The sequence below is a fragment of the Silurus aristotelis genome, assembly GCF_946808225.1.
Source record: "Silurus aristotelis genome assembly, chromosome: 9".
NCBI classification, from domain to species: Eukaryota; Metazoa; Chordata; class Actinopteri; order Siluriformes; family Siluridae; genus Silurus; species Silurus aristotelis.
The window spans coordinates 6,749,195-6,761,490 of record NC_139582.1 but is presented as its reverse complement, the minus strand read 5'-3'; the positions used below and the strand labels follow the sequence as shown (position 1 = coordinate 6,761,490).

At 43.3% G+C, this 12,296-nt stretch overlaps 1 protein-coding gene across 16 annotated transcripts in view; it reads right to left on the bottom strand.

Moving 5' to 3' along the window:
* Positions 1 to 575: 575 nt before the first annotated feature.
* tle3b (TLE family member 3, transcriptional corepressor b) overlaps positions 576 to 12,296 on the bottom strand; it is a 35,490-nt gene continuing 23,769 nt past the window's right edge. For 8 of the 16 annotated variants that reach the window (XM_083549916.1, XM_083549924.1, XM_083549928.1 and 5 more), the window contains 13 exons: positions 12,163 to 12,179; positions 9,031 to 9,147; positions 8,838 to 8,888; positions 8,200 to 8,352; positions 7,753 to 7,888; positions 7,383 to 7,543; positions 7,051 to 7,256; positions 5,897 to 6,146; positions 4,352 to 4,599; positions 3,446 to 3,593; positions 2,784 to 2,934; positions 2,455 to 2,531; positions 576 to 1,617 (listed from right to left, as the gene is read on the bottom strand). In XM_083549916.1, coding sequence (XP_083406042.1) covers positions 1,510 to 1,617; positions 2,455 to 2,531; positions 2,784 to 2,934; positions 3,446 to 3,593; positions 4,352 to 4,599; positions 5,897 to 6,146; positions 7,051 to 7,256; positions 7,383 to 7,543; positions 7,753 to 7,888; positions 8,200 to 8,352; positions 8,838 to 8,888; positions 9,031 to 9,147; positions 12,163 to 12,179 — 1,823 coding nt within the window. In that variant the 3' untranslated portion in view covers positions 576 to 1,509. The remainder of the gene's footprint in view (positions 1,618 to 2,454; positions 2,532 to 2,783; positions 2,935 to 3,445; positions 3,594 to 4,351; positions 4,600 to 5,896; positions 6,147 to 7,050; positions 7,257 to 7,382; positions 7,544 to 7,752; positions 7,889 to 8,199; positions 8,353 to 8,837; positions 8,889 to 9,030; positions 9,148 to 12,162; positions 12,180 to 12,296) is intronic. The other 8 variants (XM_083549920.1, XM_083549931.1, XM_083549919.1 and 5 more) reach the window with 2 other exon arrangements.

Below are 12,296 nucleotides of genomic sequence, written 5' to 3'. Positions count from 1 at the left end.
TGGGACATTCATTTAGTGTATGCAGGAGAAAAATAAAAGCTCATCATAAGACCTAAGGAAGCATCCAGATGTTCTTGAGTCACCAAAGTTGACTTATACAGAGTAGATTTTTTTTTATTTTATTTTTTTTTTTTATTATGACAGATTGCTAAACAATTTGGTGTGAAGTAAGGGGAAAAAAAAATAAAGTAAAATAAAAAAGGGAAAAATGCCACTTCTACAGTAATGCAATATGCACTAATTTGAATGGCTTGGATCGCATTTCAATAGTTCCTCTCAGGCTTAAACACACTCCCACACAAAGCGGCATGCTTCAGCCCATCATCACGGTCAAGAGCAGGTTGTGAAAACACTCGTGCTCCTGCACTCTTCACATAGGAACCCGCTCGGTCAGTCCGTTGTGTGTAAAATTAAAAAGGAAATGAGCCGACTATTTGTATGGGCGAGTGACAGACTAAGAGCCAAGCACATGTCCATCAAACCTTGTGTTCCCCCAACCCCCAGTGCCACCATATTTCCATTTCCAATTACATCATCGAACAAATGAGGCCAAAGGAACAGACAATTGAGAAAAGTTAGTTAACTGTCCAAGTTTAATATTGGTTTTAATTTACAAACATCTCCCCACGTTCCTCTGGGTGCTCTCCAGGACTCGAAAGATTCGAACATTTGGCATTGTCTGTCAAACCACCGTCTGCAATGTCCAAAAATGCATCGTCCGTGGCTGCTGCGGCGTACCTTTAAAATGTCCAAACCGAACCAGCCAAGCTTTTAAAAAAGGTCCTCGTTCAACACCGTGTCCACCCTGATGTGGGCTGTTAATTGGCAACCCAGAGTCTGCTTACAAAACGAAAAAAAAACGACAAATCCACCTTTTAAAAAAAGTAGGTCCTAAACTACGGTTTCTCAAGCATCGAGGACATGAGGACAAAGAAAACCCATCACAAGTATACCAGGACAAGGAAATATAGATATGTACATATAATCATATATATTTATAAAATGTTTTTATTACTCCATATATACACTTTTCACAAGTCGTCCAGGGAGCGGGAGGCTAAAAATGAAGCACTGCTTCATGTTGCATCACAGATCGGTTGCTTTTTCGTTCAAACGAAGAAGAAATTAAAGGACTAAATGACTGAAGAAACAGCCGTGCACACACACACACACGCGCGCACACACACAGATCCGAAGAATCTCATGACTAGACCCAACACAAAAGCCAACATGAGTACTTCTTTAGTGTCGTCAGTTTGCGATCCTCAGATTTTAGTCCAAAAGGTCCTGTAGTAGACAAGTCCAGTATCACAAAAAAAGGAATAAAAAACAAAACAAAAAAAAATAATCACGTTAATTCCCAGTTGGCAATTATTACCACGGTAAGGTTTCAGATCTTGTGGGTCTTTGGAGAGAAGGGACGGGATCGCACAAGTTCCACTGTTAATGAGCCTTAAAAAAAAAAGCTCTGGTCACAGGTCCTTGGGTTTTAGTGGATCACTCCTTAATCTAGTAAATGACTTCATACACTGTGGCCTTCTTATCCCCAGATCCTGTCACGATGTATTTGTCGTCAGCAGAGATGTCACAGCTCAGGACGGACGAGGACTCCTTTGACTGTTAAGAGAAAAAAATAGAAAAGAAAATTGTTTTTATTATTATATTGATATATATATAAAAAATACATCAATATGCACATGTACCTTTTTCTTTTTTTTATTATAGCCGTTTAACTATAGATTATGTAGATCGTGTTCTTTAACATCCGCTTAACCAGTTTAGTCCATATAATCATTAATTACATCTGCTGTTAAAATTCATTCCCACAAAATAAACCAAAGCCCTGTGCCTGAAAATAGTTACAGCTTTACCTCTGAAACTCTTTACCCTAAAGTGCTGACACTGCAGACACACAAGACCCAGACATCTCGTAGAAATCAACAACTCGCTCGTGTTTTGCATCCAGTCATGTAACCGCACAAGACCCTGCGAATTCGCTGTTACTATCGAATACGAGTGGTACTATTGTTACTATAGAAACAATAACATGAACTACAGTGCAAATATAAAGCTGTGATTTGTTGGCAATACTGTCAGAGCTGCTGTTAATCAACACCTTCTGACTAATGAAATTCGCTAAATTCAACAGCGCCGTGGTATAAACGCTATAAATAACGAGAACAATAACATCTCTCTACGCGCTTGTTTCTCAAATAAAGACGCTTCCATTCCTGAGAACCGAATGCGGTTTGAACCTCTCCGAATAGCTAAGAAAGTTCTTTAACCTGCAGCTCCTCACACATCACCACCTACACTCTTCCTAGTCGTCGAGTTAAAAGCTTCGAAATTACCATCTCGGACTGCACGGCTTCGGCTAAAGAACACATCAATCTCAGTCCCATCGGGGCCACGCTGCGATGCGAATGAGAGCAGGTCGGTTATTGAGTCACGTACCTGAAAAATGCTGGCGCCGTACGGCGTCCTCCAGGCGTTCAGCAGATTGTCCTTCCCTGTGCTCACAAACCATTTACCTTCAGAGCGGAAAACATCAAGAGTTAGTGCGGGAGGGGAGAACGAGCACACGCGCTCTCGCTACACTGAAAGGAAACACTCAGATGGCCAAGGACAGGAGCAAGGTGATAAAGGCATTTCCATTTAAAGCCCGTGCTTCTATGTGCGAATAGCGTAGCAGAGTGGCTTTGTGCATGCAAAGAAGACAATCAAAGGAAAAAAAACAAGAAAAAAAAAAAAAGCTGCAATAGGGAACAATCAAGATGCCTTACCGCAGTAGGCGAATTTGAGGGAGAGCACGCAGCTCTCGTGAAGGTGTAGCTGGTATTTGTCGGGTTTGGTGTGGTGGAGAACCTCCACGTTGCTGCTCTCCATCCCTACAGCCAACCACTCACCGGTCGGACAGTAGCCCAGCGAGAAGATCTGCAAAAGACATGGCAGAAGTGGTTATTCTCTCTCACACACACACACACTAGCAGGGCATACATACAATCACACTAAGGGGACACTTTTCTGGCCACAAGCTTCAGAATCATCTCGAACAATACAAACTGATTACAGTAACTAAATGAGAATCTTCTGTCAGCTCAGATCTGTCAAAGAGCTTCTTCATGAAAGAAAGCAATTATTGCAGAAACGGCTGCTCTTTATTGAATACGAGAAGTCTGGCTTTGAAGCTACATGTTATGAAACCTACAAAGTGCGGCTTAGCAGCTTACAGCCAGTCATGATGATCAATTAACTGATCCTTTCAGTATATATGAATAGGTGGTATACATGCATTATATATATATATATATATATATATATATATATATATATATATATATATATATATATATATATATATATATATATATATATATAAATAAAACGCATGTATATATAGGTGTTATATAGAATGCATGTATATATAGGTGTTTATTTGAGTTACCTGTGAGGTGAAGTCATGCTGCTGGAGCTGACGTCCTTCTCTCAGGTCCCAGGAGCGGACGGTGTTGTCCAGGCCACCAGTCCACAGCTTAGTGCCGTCGTGAGAGATGTCTATACAGCTTGCGCCATCTGTGTGACCCTGGAACTGCCTGCAGGACCAGCAGCAAAACAAAATGTTTACTCACATTGTCAGCACTTTGTAAACTGACCCACACACACCAGCATAATACACAAGGTTTCCAGTGAAACTGAGGCTGATGCGATGCATAAATCAGTGTTAAGATACATATGAAGCAGCTACCGGTGCGATGCGATGAAGTTTCGATGCAGTGTGATTCGATTTCGAATCAACACAATGCGATTCAACAGACAAAATAGGATGCTATGCAATTCAATATGGTACAGATTTAATTATCTTTTATTTCTTTGATTCAGATAGACAGCAAATTATACATTTACTTAAGTGCTTTCAGACTACTAATGCATGGCCTTTTCACAAATATGCCTTTGTAGTGCAAAAAAAAAAAAAAAAAACCCAGACGTTCTATTCCTGTTAAATCTCCAGGAAGACGCAGCTCTACCTTTGCCATGTTAATCTATTCTGTGTAACTCACAGGACACGCCTCGGCAGCATTGGCACTGAGGGAACGTGCTTGAGAAAAGGGGAAATCATTCTAAAATATTAGTCAGAAATGATTGGTCACTTAAGTAAAGCGCATCTACTAATAATGACAAAATTATTTATATGTCAATGCAAATATGTTTAAAAAAGAATGCCCATCCGATGCACACTTTAAATCGATGAATCACATTATTAACTTTTATGAAGATTCACCGAAGCGAATCTGTGAATCTTACCATCTATAATATGCATAATACTCGACACAAAACCAACTGCTGTGCTCACCTAACAAGGGTCTGGTTGTGTAGATCCCACACGGCAATATTTCCGTCGCTGCAGCAGGAAAAGCAGACCTTGGCATCGGGGCTGATGGCCAGAGCGTAGCAAGCTGGGGCTGATGAGGTCAGTTCGGCCTTGATGCGCGGCGTCTGAGAGGCCAAGTCCCAAATGGTCAGAGTGCTGGCCTCGCCACCCACGATCAGTGTGCGGCCGTCTGGGAGCAGCTTACAGGAGCGAATGTAATTATCTCTGTTCTAAAGACGGCGAGATTCAGTCGGAGAAAGAGAAAAAAGAAAGAAAAAAAAAACGAGAGAGAGAGAGAGAGAACGAGAGTGTGAGAACAATGCGAGTCAAAAAGTGCTAGTTTATAAAAGGAGCGATTGTTCGAGGACCCTAAGGAAATTTCGTCTCGAATATTCCGAGAACACCATGTAATCTAATGTAATTTTCCCCGCCCAGTCTTTTGTAATGCGTCTCCTTCTCGACTCCCTGTAATCATCGCTGCTTGGGAGGAAGTGAAAACAAAATGCCACGGTTTCGAGCGAGCAAGCAGCCTTTTCTTTTCCCACAGCCTTTTCCCTTTCAGTGTGGCGATTATGAAGGTTATTGGAGAAGGAGAAAAGGCTGATAAGAGCTTGCAGCTGAGTGCATGCAAGCGGGGGCGGTCGGTGTGTGTGTGTGTGTGTGTGTGTGTGTGTGTGTGTGTGGGGTGTGTATCGGTGGAGGGGGAGATGTATCTTTTAAAAGGTTTCTAGTCGGAGTTCCAGAGAGGATGCAGCACATTTTCAGATTAACAACAGACGCCTGAATCGCTCGCTAGGCCAGATCGATAACCGGGAGCTTTCAGACAAATTAAATCACTTTATGATAGCCACTGAACAGCTCATCACATCCACTCCGTCCTTTCATCCTCCACCCACCACGCCACCCCCTTCTTCTGCTGCGAAGGAACACGTTTGCATGCCAGAAAACGTTATCTATTGAAAAATAATAGCCAATTACATTTATGAAGCATATTGCAATATTTATTTTTGGAAGATCCCCCCCCACCCAAGAATCAATTTTACAACATTAAAAAGAGAGAAAACGATTCGTTTATCGTTGTCAGATCGTTGTCGATAAAGCTGTCTGGTCCTACATTAAAATCTCAGCAAGAAGTATAAACTACTGAAAAAGATCCCAGTCTTGAGGGCTACAGTGCAAAATTGATGATAAAAAAAGAGAAACTGGGGAAAAAATGTTTATAAAATAAATAAATAAAATCTAATAAAATACACTACAAGGTTTGATTGACAGCTTGTGGTTCAAACCAGTGGCAAAAAAGGGAAATACTGGCACTGTTCAGCTCGACAGGTACACATTAATGGTTAGGGTTTACAAATGAGATATTACAAGTGTGTCCACTGGTTTGCATAGTTTTGCTAAAAACTACATTGGTGGGACAAGAAGCCACCAGCAGCTTTTTTGACAACTGTGTATCATTGTGACTAAGAACAGCATTCTGACACTTTACACACACATGAAGCTTAACCCAAAGCCCCAGGTCTTTACCAGGCAGTCCAGTTGGGAAACGGGGCTCTTGCTGCCAGGCTGGCTGATGTCCCAGATCTTGACACATCCCTTGCCACCAGTGTAAACGTGGCGTGTGGGGTTGCTGATGGTGACGGCGCAGACCACCTCGCCGTGGCTCAGAGTGTTAATCTGGCGTGCGTGCCGTGGGATGCCTGGGCCGATCAGCGCATCTGGAGGAAAAGGGACGGGCTGCATCTGACCATCTGCACTGACGTGGAACGAGTACGCTCTGTTTGGAACAGAAAAGCAAGTCAGATAAAAGGAAAAATCTAACAACACTGTGTTCAATCATACCGGAATCGTCTGGTTAATATAAATTATAACCAAAAAAAAAAAAACCTGCACAATCTTTCCCCCATTCATCCCTAAATGCAGTAACCAAAGTCGTACATTTTTGAGAGACAGAACGATCGTAGGATAAAGCAGCACAGTGTTTCATTCTGGTGGCAGAGTTTCTGCAGGTATCACCAAGTCAAATGACTTTTTAAGAGCATTAAAAATGAAATTTAAGACCTATATCACGACATCAAAAACACAAAGACAAATAGGTTCTTGGCGACTCGCCTTAAACAAGCCCGAAATTCATTCTTTTACAAGCCAAGTGTCGCTAAAGTTGCATTTCCCCATAACTGAAAAATCAAATCCGTTTTACGTCTGGGATACGATCCAAAAGAGATTTGGGCCAATTACAGAAAAATTATTAGCTGTTGCATGTTGTTTTCAGTCATAATAAAAATACCACGAAAAGAAAGAAACAAAAAAAAAAAACCCTCTCTAAAGTGTTACATGAGCATTTCAAGGACATTGGAAAATTAAGACGTTTAAAATGATCTGAGAAATAAAACAGCGAATTTAAGACTAAAGACCTAAATTTTTTTTTAAGACTCTGCGAAAACCCTGGGTGGCCATCTTGTTTTTTTTACTTTTGTTTTGTTTTAAACATAATAGAACAAATGATATAATGAATGTTCTGTGCTACATCAAGTGATCATCTTTGTGACAGCAGCACTTCTCACTAGGCCCCGCCTCCAAATGTTCCAAGGTGAGTCCAGAGGTTGGGGGCAGACGTTGTGCTAATTTACTGACCCCATTTACATGTGCTTAACAAAACATTAAAAAAACAAGGCACTCACGGTTTTCCGCCGGAGATTGACGTCAGGCTGGCTGGGAGACCTGGAGCCCGCATGTGAGGATGTGGATCGAATCCAGGCTGCGAAAACAAACATGTGCGCGACTGAATACCGTGGCGCTGCATACCAGAGTTTGTATCTCCACTCGAACCCTCTTCTCTTCGCCACGGAAAAGACTTGTAAAAACATGCAGCCAGCACTTTTCTGCCCTAAGCCCGTCACACCCAGTACAAAAGATCAAGTCAAGCAGCACGCATGCAAAGGTGATATTTAAAGAGATTATGTGACCTGGGAAAGAAGGTGGTGACGGAAGGGAAAGAAGGGAGGAATCTCACCATGGACGGTCTGCCGTAGGCTGCTACTGTGGCTGCTGCGCTCATCTGAGGGGAGATGAGGCCATAGACGCCCGCACTGGAGAGCGAGCCGTTCATTTCTGGGTGATGACCCATCATCGCGAACGGCGTGGTGTAGGACAGGGGAGGCCGCAGTGCAGGAGCTGCACACACATTTTAATGCAGTCATTTGGTTTGCCAGAATCTAATGAGGCAAATTTGCATAACAAAGTTTTACTGAAGCATAAAGCAGCACATCAGACACTGTCTGGGCTGTGAATTTCTGAAACAAATCTCCAATACAAACACAACCAGGCAAACGTATGGAAACATTATGTATGTGCATTGGTGTCTTCTCCAAGTATGCTCTTACCCAACACCTCCATGCCAAGAGGTTTGGGCCCTGGGATGGGCCTGAGTCCTGGCGTACTGCTGGTTCCTGGGGTGGGGGCGTCGTTGCGCGGGGTGGGAGTGTTGGACTTCAGGCCGGGCGTCGAGGATTTATCGTTCTGAACAAATCGGAAACCGAGAATTACAAAGCAGCTAAGCTGAAAACTGCGAAAGCACAAATCCAGAGACGATCACAGAGCTCGCTCGTGCTAATCCAATCAAATCCTGGCATCTTATTATAATCTGGATTAAATCAAGGCTCCTGCACCGTCCAAACAGGGAAAAAAAGGAGGAAAAGGCGCTTTATCTTTGCACTCTCTTTTAATCTATTTTAATCTCAACTGGTTTATATGCAGAGGGACAGAACAAGGCCGATATCGCCATGTCGTCACTGCAATAACAGAGAGGAGGGCAGATGCTCAGCTCTTACATGAGGGTGATCCTTGGCTTTGGAAGATGGTGTGCTCCCAGATGAAGCCACAGAGGCTGGACTGTTTGGGGCGTCTTTCTTCAGCACACGGGCCTTGTCCAAACCGTTCTCTGGGGGAGAGTGAGAGGGGCTACCCCTTGGAGTGGGTGGGTCCTGCATAGAAAAAGCACAGAAATTCAGAGCTTGACCAGCATGAAGAATTAACTTTGCATTTTACTAATTACGTCACTTTAGGAAAACTCGGCAGCGCTTTAAATCATTCAGTGTGTCCAGCTCCCTCAACTCCAAATCTGCACACTTATCTTAAACAGAACAAGATCCAGAGCTTCAGGCTTCACAACAGTTCCTAAACACGACTGCGGTTTTATAAAGTCAGTAACCGACGCTGCTTACTTTCACATCTGCACTGCATTCTGTCAAACATTTCTAGCTATTAATTCCTTGAATATCTCTTCACAACATTACTGGAAAATGATGAGTAGAATCAGAAATATTAATATAGACATATTTAAATATGTTTTAGCCTGTGCTCGTAGTTACTGACCATAATATGGTTATTGATGTACAAGATTTGGATCATGATTTGGGAAAGAAATATGCAATCGATCTGAACATGCAATATAATTAGTGCAAGTTACCTCGTTGGACACGTCAACCACCAGGTCATCGCTCTTGTCACCGTCACTGTCCTACACCAGAACAAAGCATTGCTGTTAATCAAAGAGTTAAAACAGAACGTGCATAAATTCATAAATATCTATAGTCCATCCTTTTTTGATTTATGGAACCTGACCCAGAATTGTGCTGACAGCTGTATGGGTGCATGCTTACATATCTTAAGTTGTCCTTTTCCTCCATTTTACGTTTCTTTGAGTCCAAGCTGTAGTCAGACGAGGCCCTGTGTTTCTCGCTGGTCCTCAGGCTGTCAGACGGCGACACGGAGTTATTCTGCAGGGGCAAAGGTGGAAAAATTGGTCAGAAACTGTTTAATTATATTTCTGGCATTTGGCAGACGGACACCCTTATCGAGACACTTTACAACTAAGAATTTGAGAATTAAGGGCCCTGGCTCCAGGACCCGGCAGTGGCAGCTTGGTAGTTCTGGGATTTCAAAACTAATGACCTTCTGATCCAATTAAATTATTTTAAACTAAATAACTGGAATTACAAAGAAATATGTACCAAAACCGAGAAGTATGAAGATATATCAAATCTGTAATAAAACGCGAGCAAACGCGAGGTTTGGAGAGCGTGAGGACTACGACGCTACATTAATGCATGCCGACATGTTTAAATCCTTTTACATAGAAAATGTTGGGCTTTTTTTTTTTTTTTTTTTATTTACAAAGGAAACGCCATCAAATATTTTGTTAACCGTTTCCAAATGGAATGTTTTTAAAATATAACGCATTCAGCACAGATTATAATACAATATAAAGCAAAGCTGCCATTCCTGTGCATATACCTTGTGACCACTCAGATTAAAAATTCTATGGTTTAAAAATAATCCGCCTTTTCCTCGTTAATGCACTATTTACTACTGCTGAATACTATAATCATTTCACCATATTGCCCAAACCTATGCAGCATAAACAGTAAGGACTGTAAAATACTCAGTCCTAGTGTGAAAATAAATATATTAAAGTAGTTCAATGTTCCTCAGAGGCTATAAGAACATCTAAACCTTAATAAAGACCCCACAGAGAACCTCTCTGGACCAAAGTAGGTAAAACCTGGATGGACGGACAAGAACTCGAAATAACCCGAACACATACTTGCAGCCACTGGGATGTATGTGTGTGTGTGTGTGTGTGTGTGTGTGTGTGTAAATCCAGCCCTTGTCGAAAGTAAACACTGCTGGAGCAGAGGGTTAAGCTCCACGCAGTGATGCATTGAAGCCGGACTGGCAGCCAGAGAGCTGCTCACGGGCGTCCAGGCCCAGTGAAGCAAAACAGCCAAGACAGCTGAACAAACTCAGGGCTGGGCCGAGGGGCACTACGCTTCAAATGCTCCGCGCAGCCCCACCAGTGCGCCGACCGGACAGCGAAAGCAAGAGCGAAGTGATCCTGACAGCACGGATATGGTGGCATGATGGGATTGAGAAAAGGGAGGAAGCGACGGAGCAAAACGTAAACAAGCTGACCAGAATCAACAGCCTCCCACCATGAGAGTTAACCAGCCAGAGGACAGCTTGTTTTCCTCTCTTCCTCTATTCTTTAGCCAAACACAAGCCAACAGTTAACCTCTCTCTCTACACTTAGCAGGGCAGAACAGAGACACAGCAGGAGAGAGGGAGAGAGAGAGAGAGAGAGAGAGAGAGAGAGAGAGTGAGTGTGAGTGTGTCTTCGTTCATCTTACCCAGGCTGCTTGGCTTTCTGCCAAGACCACTCACGCGCATTATTGCTCTTGGTGGGTTTCCACCGCACACCCAAAAAAAAAAAAAAAAAGACAGGAAAGGAGAGAGGAAGACAAAGTGGGAATACAGGGAGGAGGGAACTGAATGAGGTACTTAGAGACTGGCGCTATATATATATATATATATATATATATATATATATATATATATATATATATATATATATATATATATATATAAACATTTCATATACACACACACGTTTGTGCCATAGAAATGGCATTAAGTCAGAAAGGCTTAGTAAAGAATCAAAAGTATAAGATGGGAAGGGAAAAGAAAGGACATAAAACAACAAGCAAAAGGGGCATTGGCAGCCTTATTGGCTGGGCACCGTGTGCCACTGGCTGTGGGCATGCTTGAGCAGGATGGCGTCCTCCCCAAACCAGAGAGAAAGACTGCCAGGGCAGACATGCCAAGCCCAGGCTCTCACTAGGCCCTATTCATCCAGAAAGAGCGGGTGAGAAAGAAAGATGAAAAGGAGGATGTGGTCAGGCTATGGGAAGTGTCCTCCAGACAGAAAGAATTCTCCTCTTGCCTGGAGATGAAACAAAGAGATGCCAGGCGCTGGTGCCAGGCAAATCCTGTGGCCGGGGCCATGCCACAGCGCACCTCAATGCAGCCTTTGTCCAGGGTAGAAGCCTACACTTCTTGTCTCAATCTCATCTTAATCCAAAAATAATAAATAAATCTAGACGTCGCAGACAACATAACACGACAGGGTGGAGGATCCGCAAGCAAGTGTGTGCATGTGTGTGTGTGTGTGTGTGTATATATATATATATATATATATATATGCTGCCCCACAGCAGGTTTAATTGGCTGCCCTTTTAAGGCCGGCTTAACATCACTCAATAAGGGAAGCTCAGACGGCCTATCAGATGATCCGTGACAACAGGAAGGCCAGGCAGGCGCAGAGCGGAATGGCCACCGCGGCGCTAAGTGCTAATCAGCAACAGGCTCTGATTTCTGCAGACATGACTGCATCCATTCAAGCTGCTTGCCAATTACACGCACGCACGCACGCACGCCCAATCGCTCATAGCCAGCTTACTGGACAAAGAGAATACAAGTGGGCATTTGATACAGAACAGAACAGAGGGATCAGACAATAAAGGGAAAGATGAAGCTGCCTCGGGGCCTGCAAACCTTCCCCGTCTGATGAGACGGAAAATAAATGAAGCCTGAACGAAAGCGAGATCGTCCTGAGAGCCGAGAGACACCGGGGCGGAGAGAAGCTAGAACGCGGGGGTAAAGGGGGGGGGTTACAGCAGAAGACAAATCCTTTAAGACACAGAGTCAAAGTCTTTTTTAATTGTGATGAAATTATAGAGCTGCTAATCCCTGGCCTGTGCCGTCGCTCATTTTTTACCTGGATTAAAGGCGGCGCAGGATTAAACCTCGACTCCATTTCCTTTTCGTTACTTTATTTAAAAAGGGCTTAACGGCCAGTAATGCGGCTCGCCTCTCTAATACCACGCAAAAGAGCCGCCATCAGCAACCGGCGCGTCTCGGAGTCAATGTCGAGCGGATACCCTCGGCACACTCACCGTGCTCGACTCCCGGTCTGCATCCGCAGGAGGAATGCGAGGAGGAACAGGAGGAACGGATTCCAGAAGACACCAGAAGAGAAACGAAGAGTCAGTACACGTTTTTCTTCAACTTGAACAAAGTGTGCAAAAAT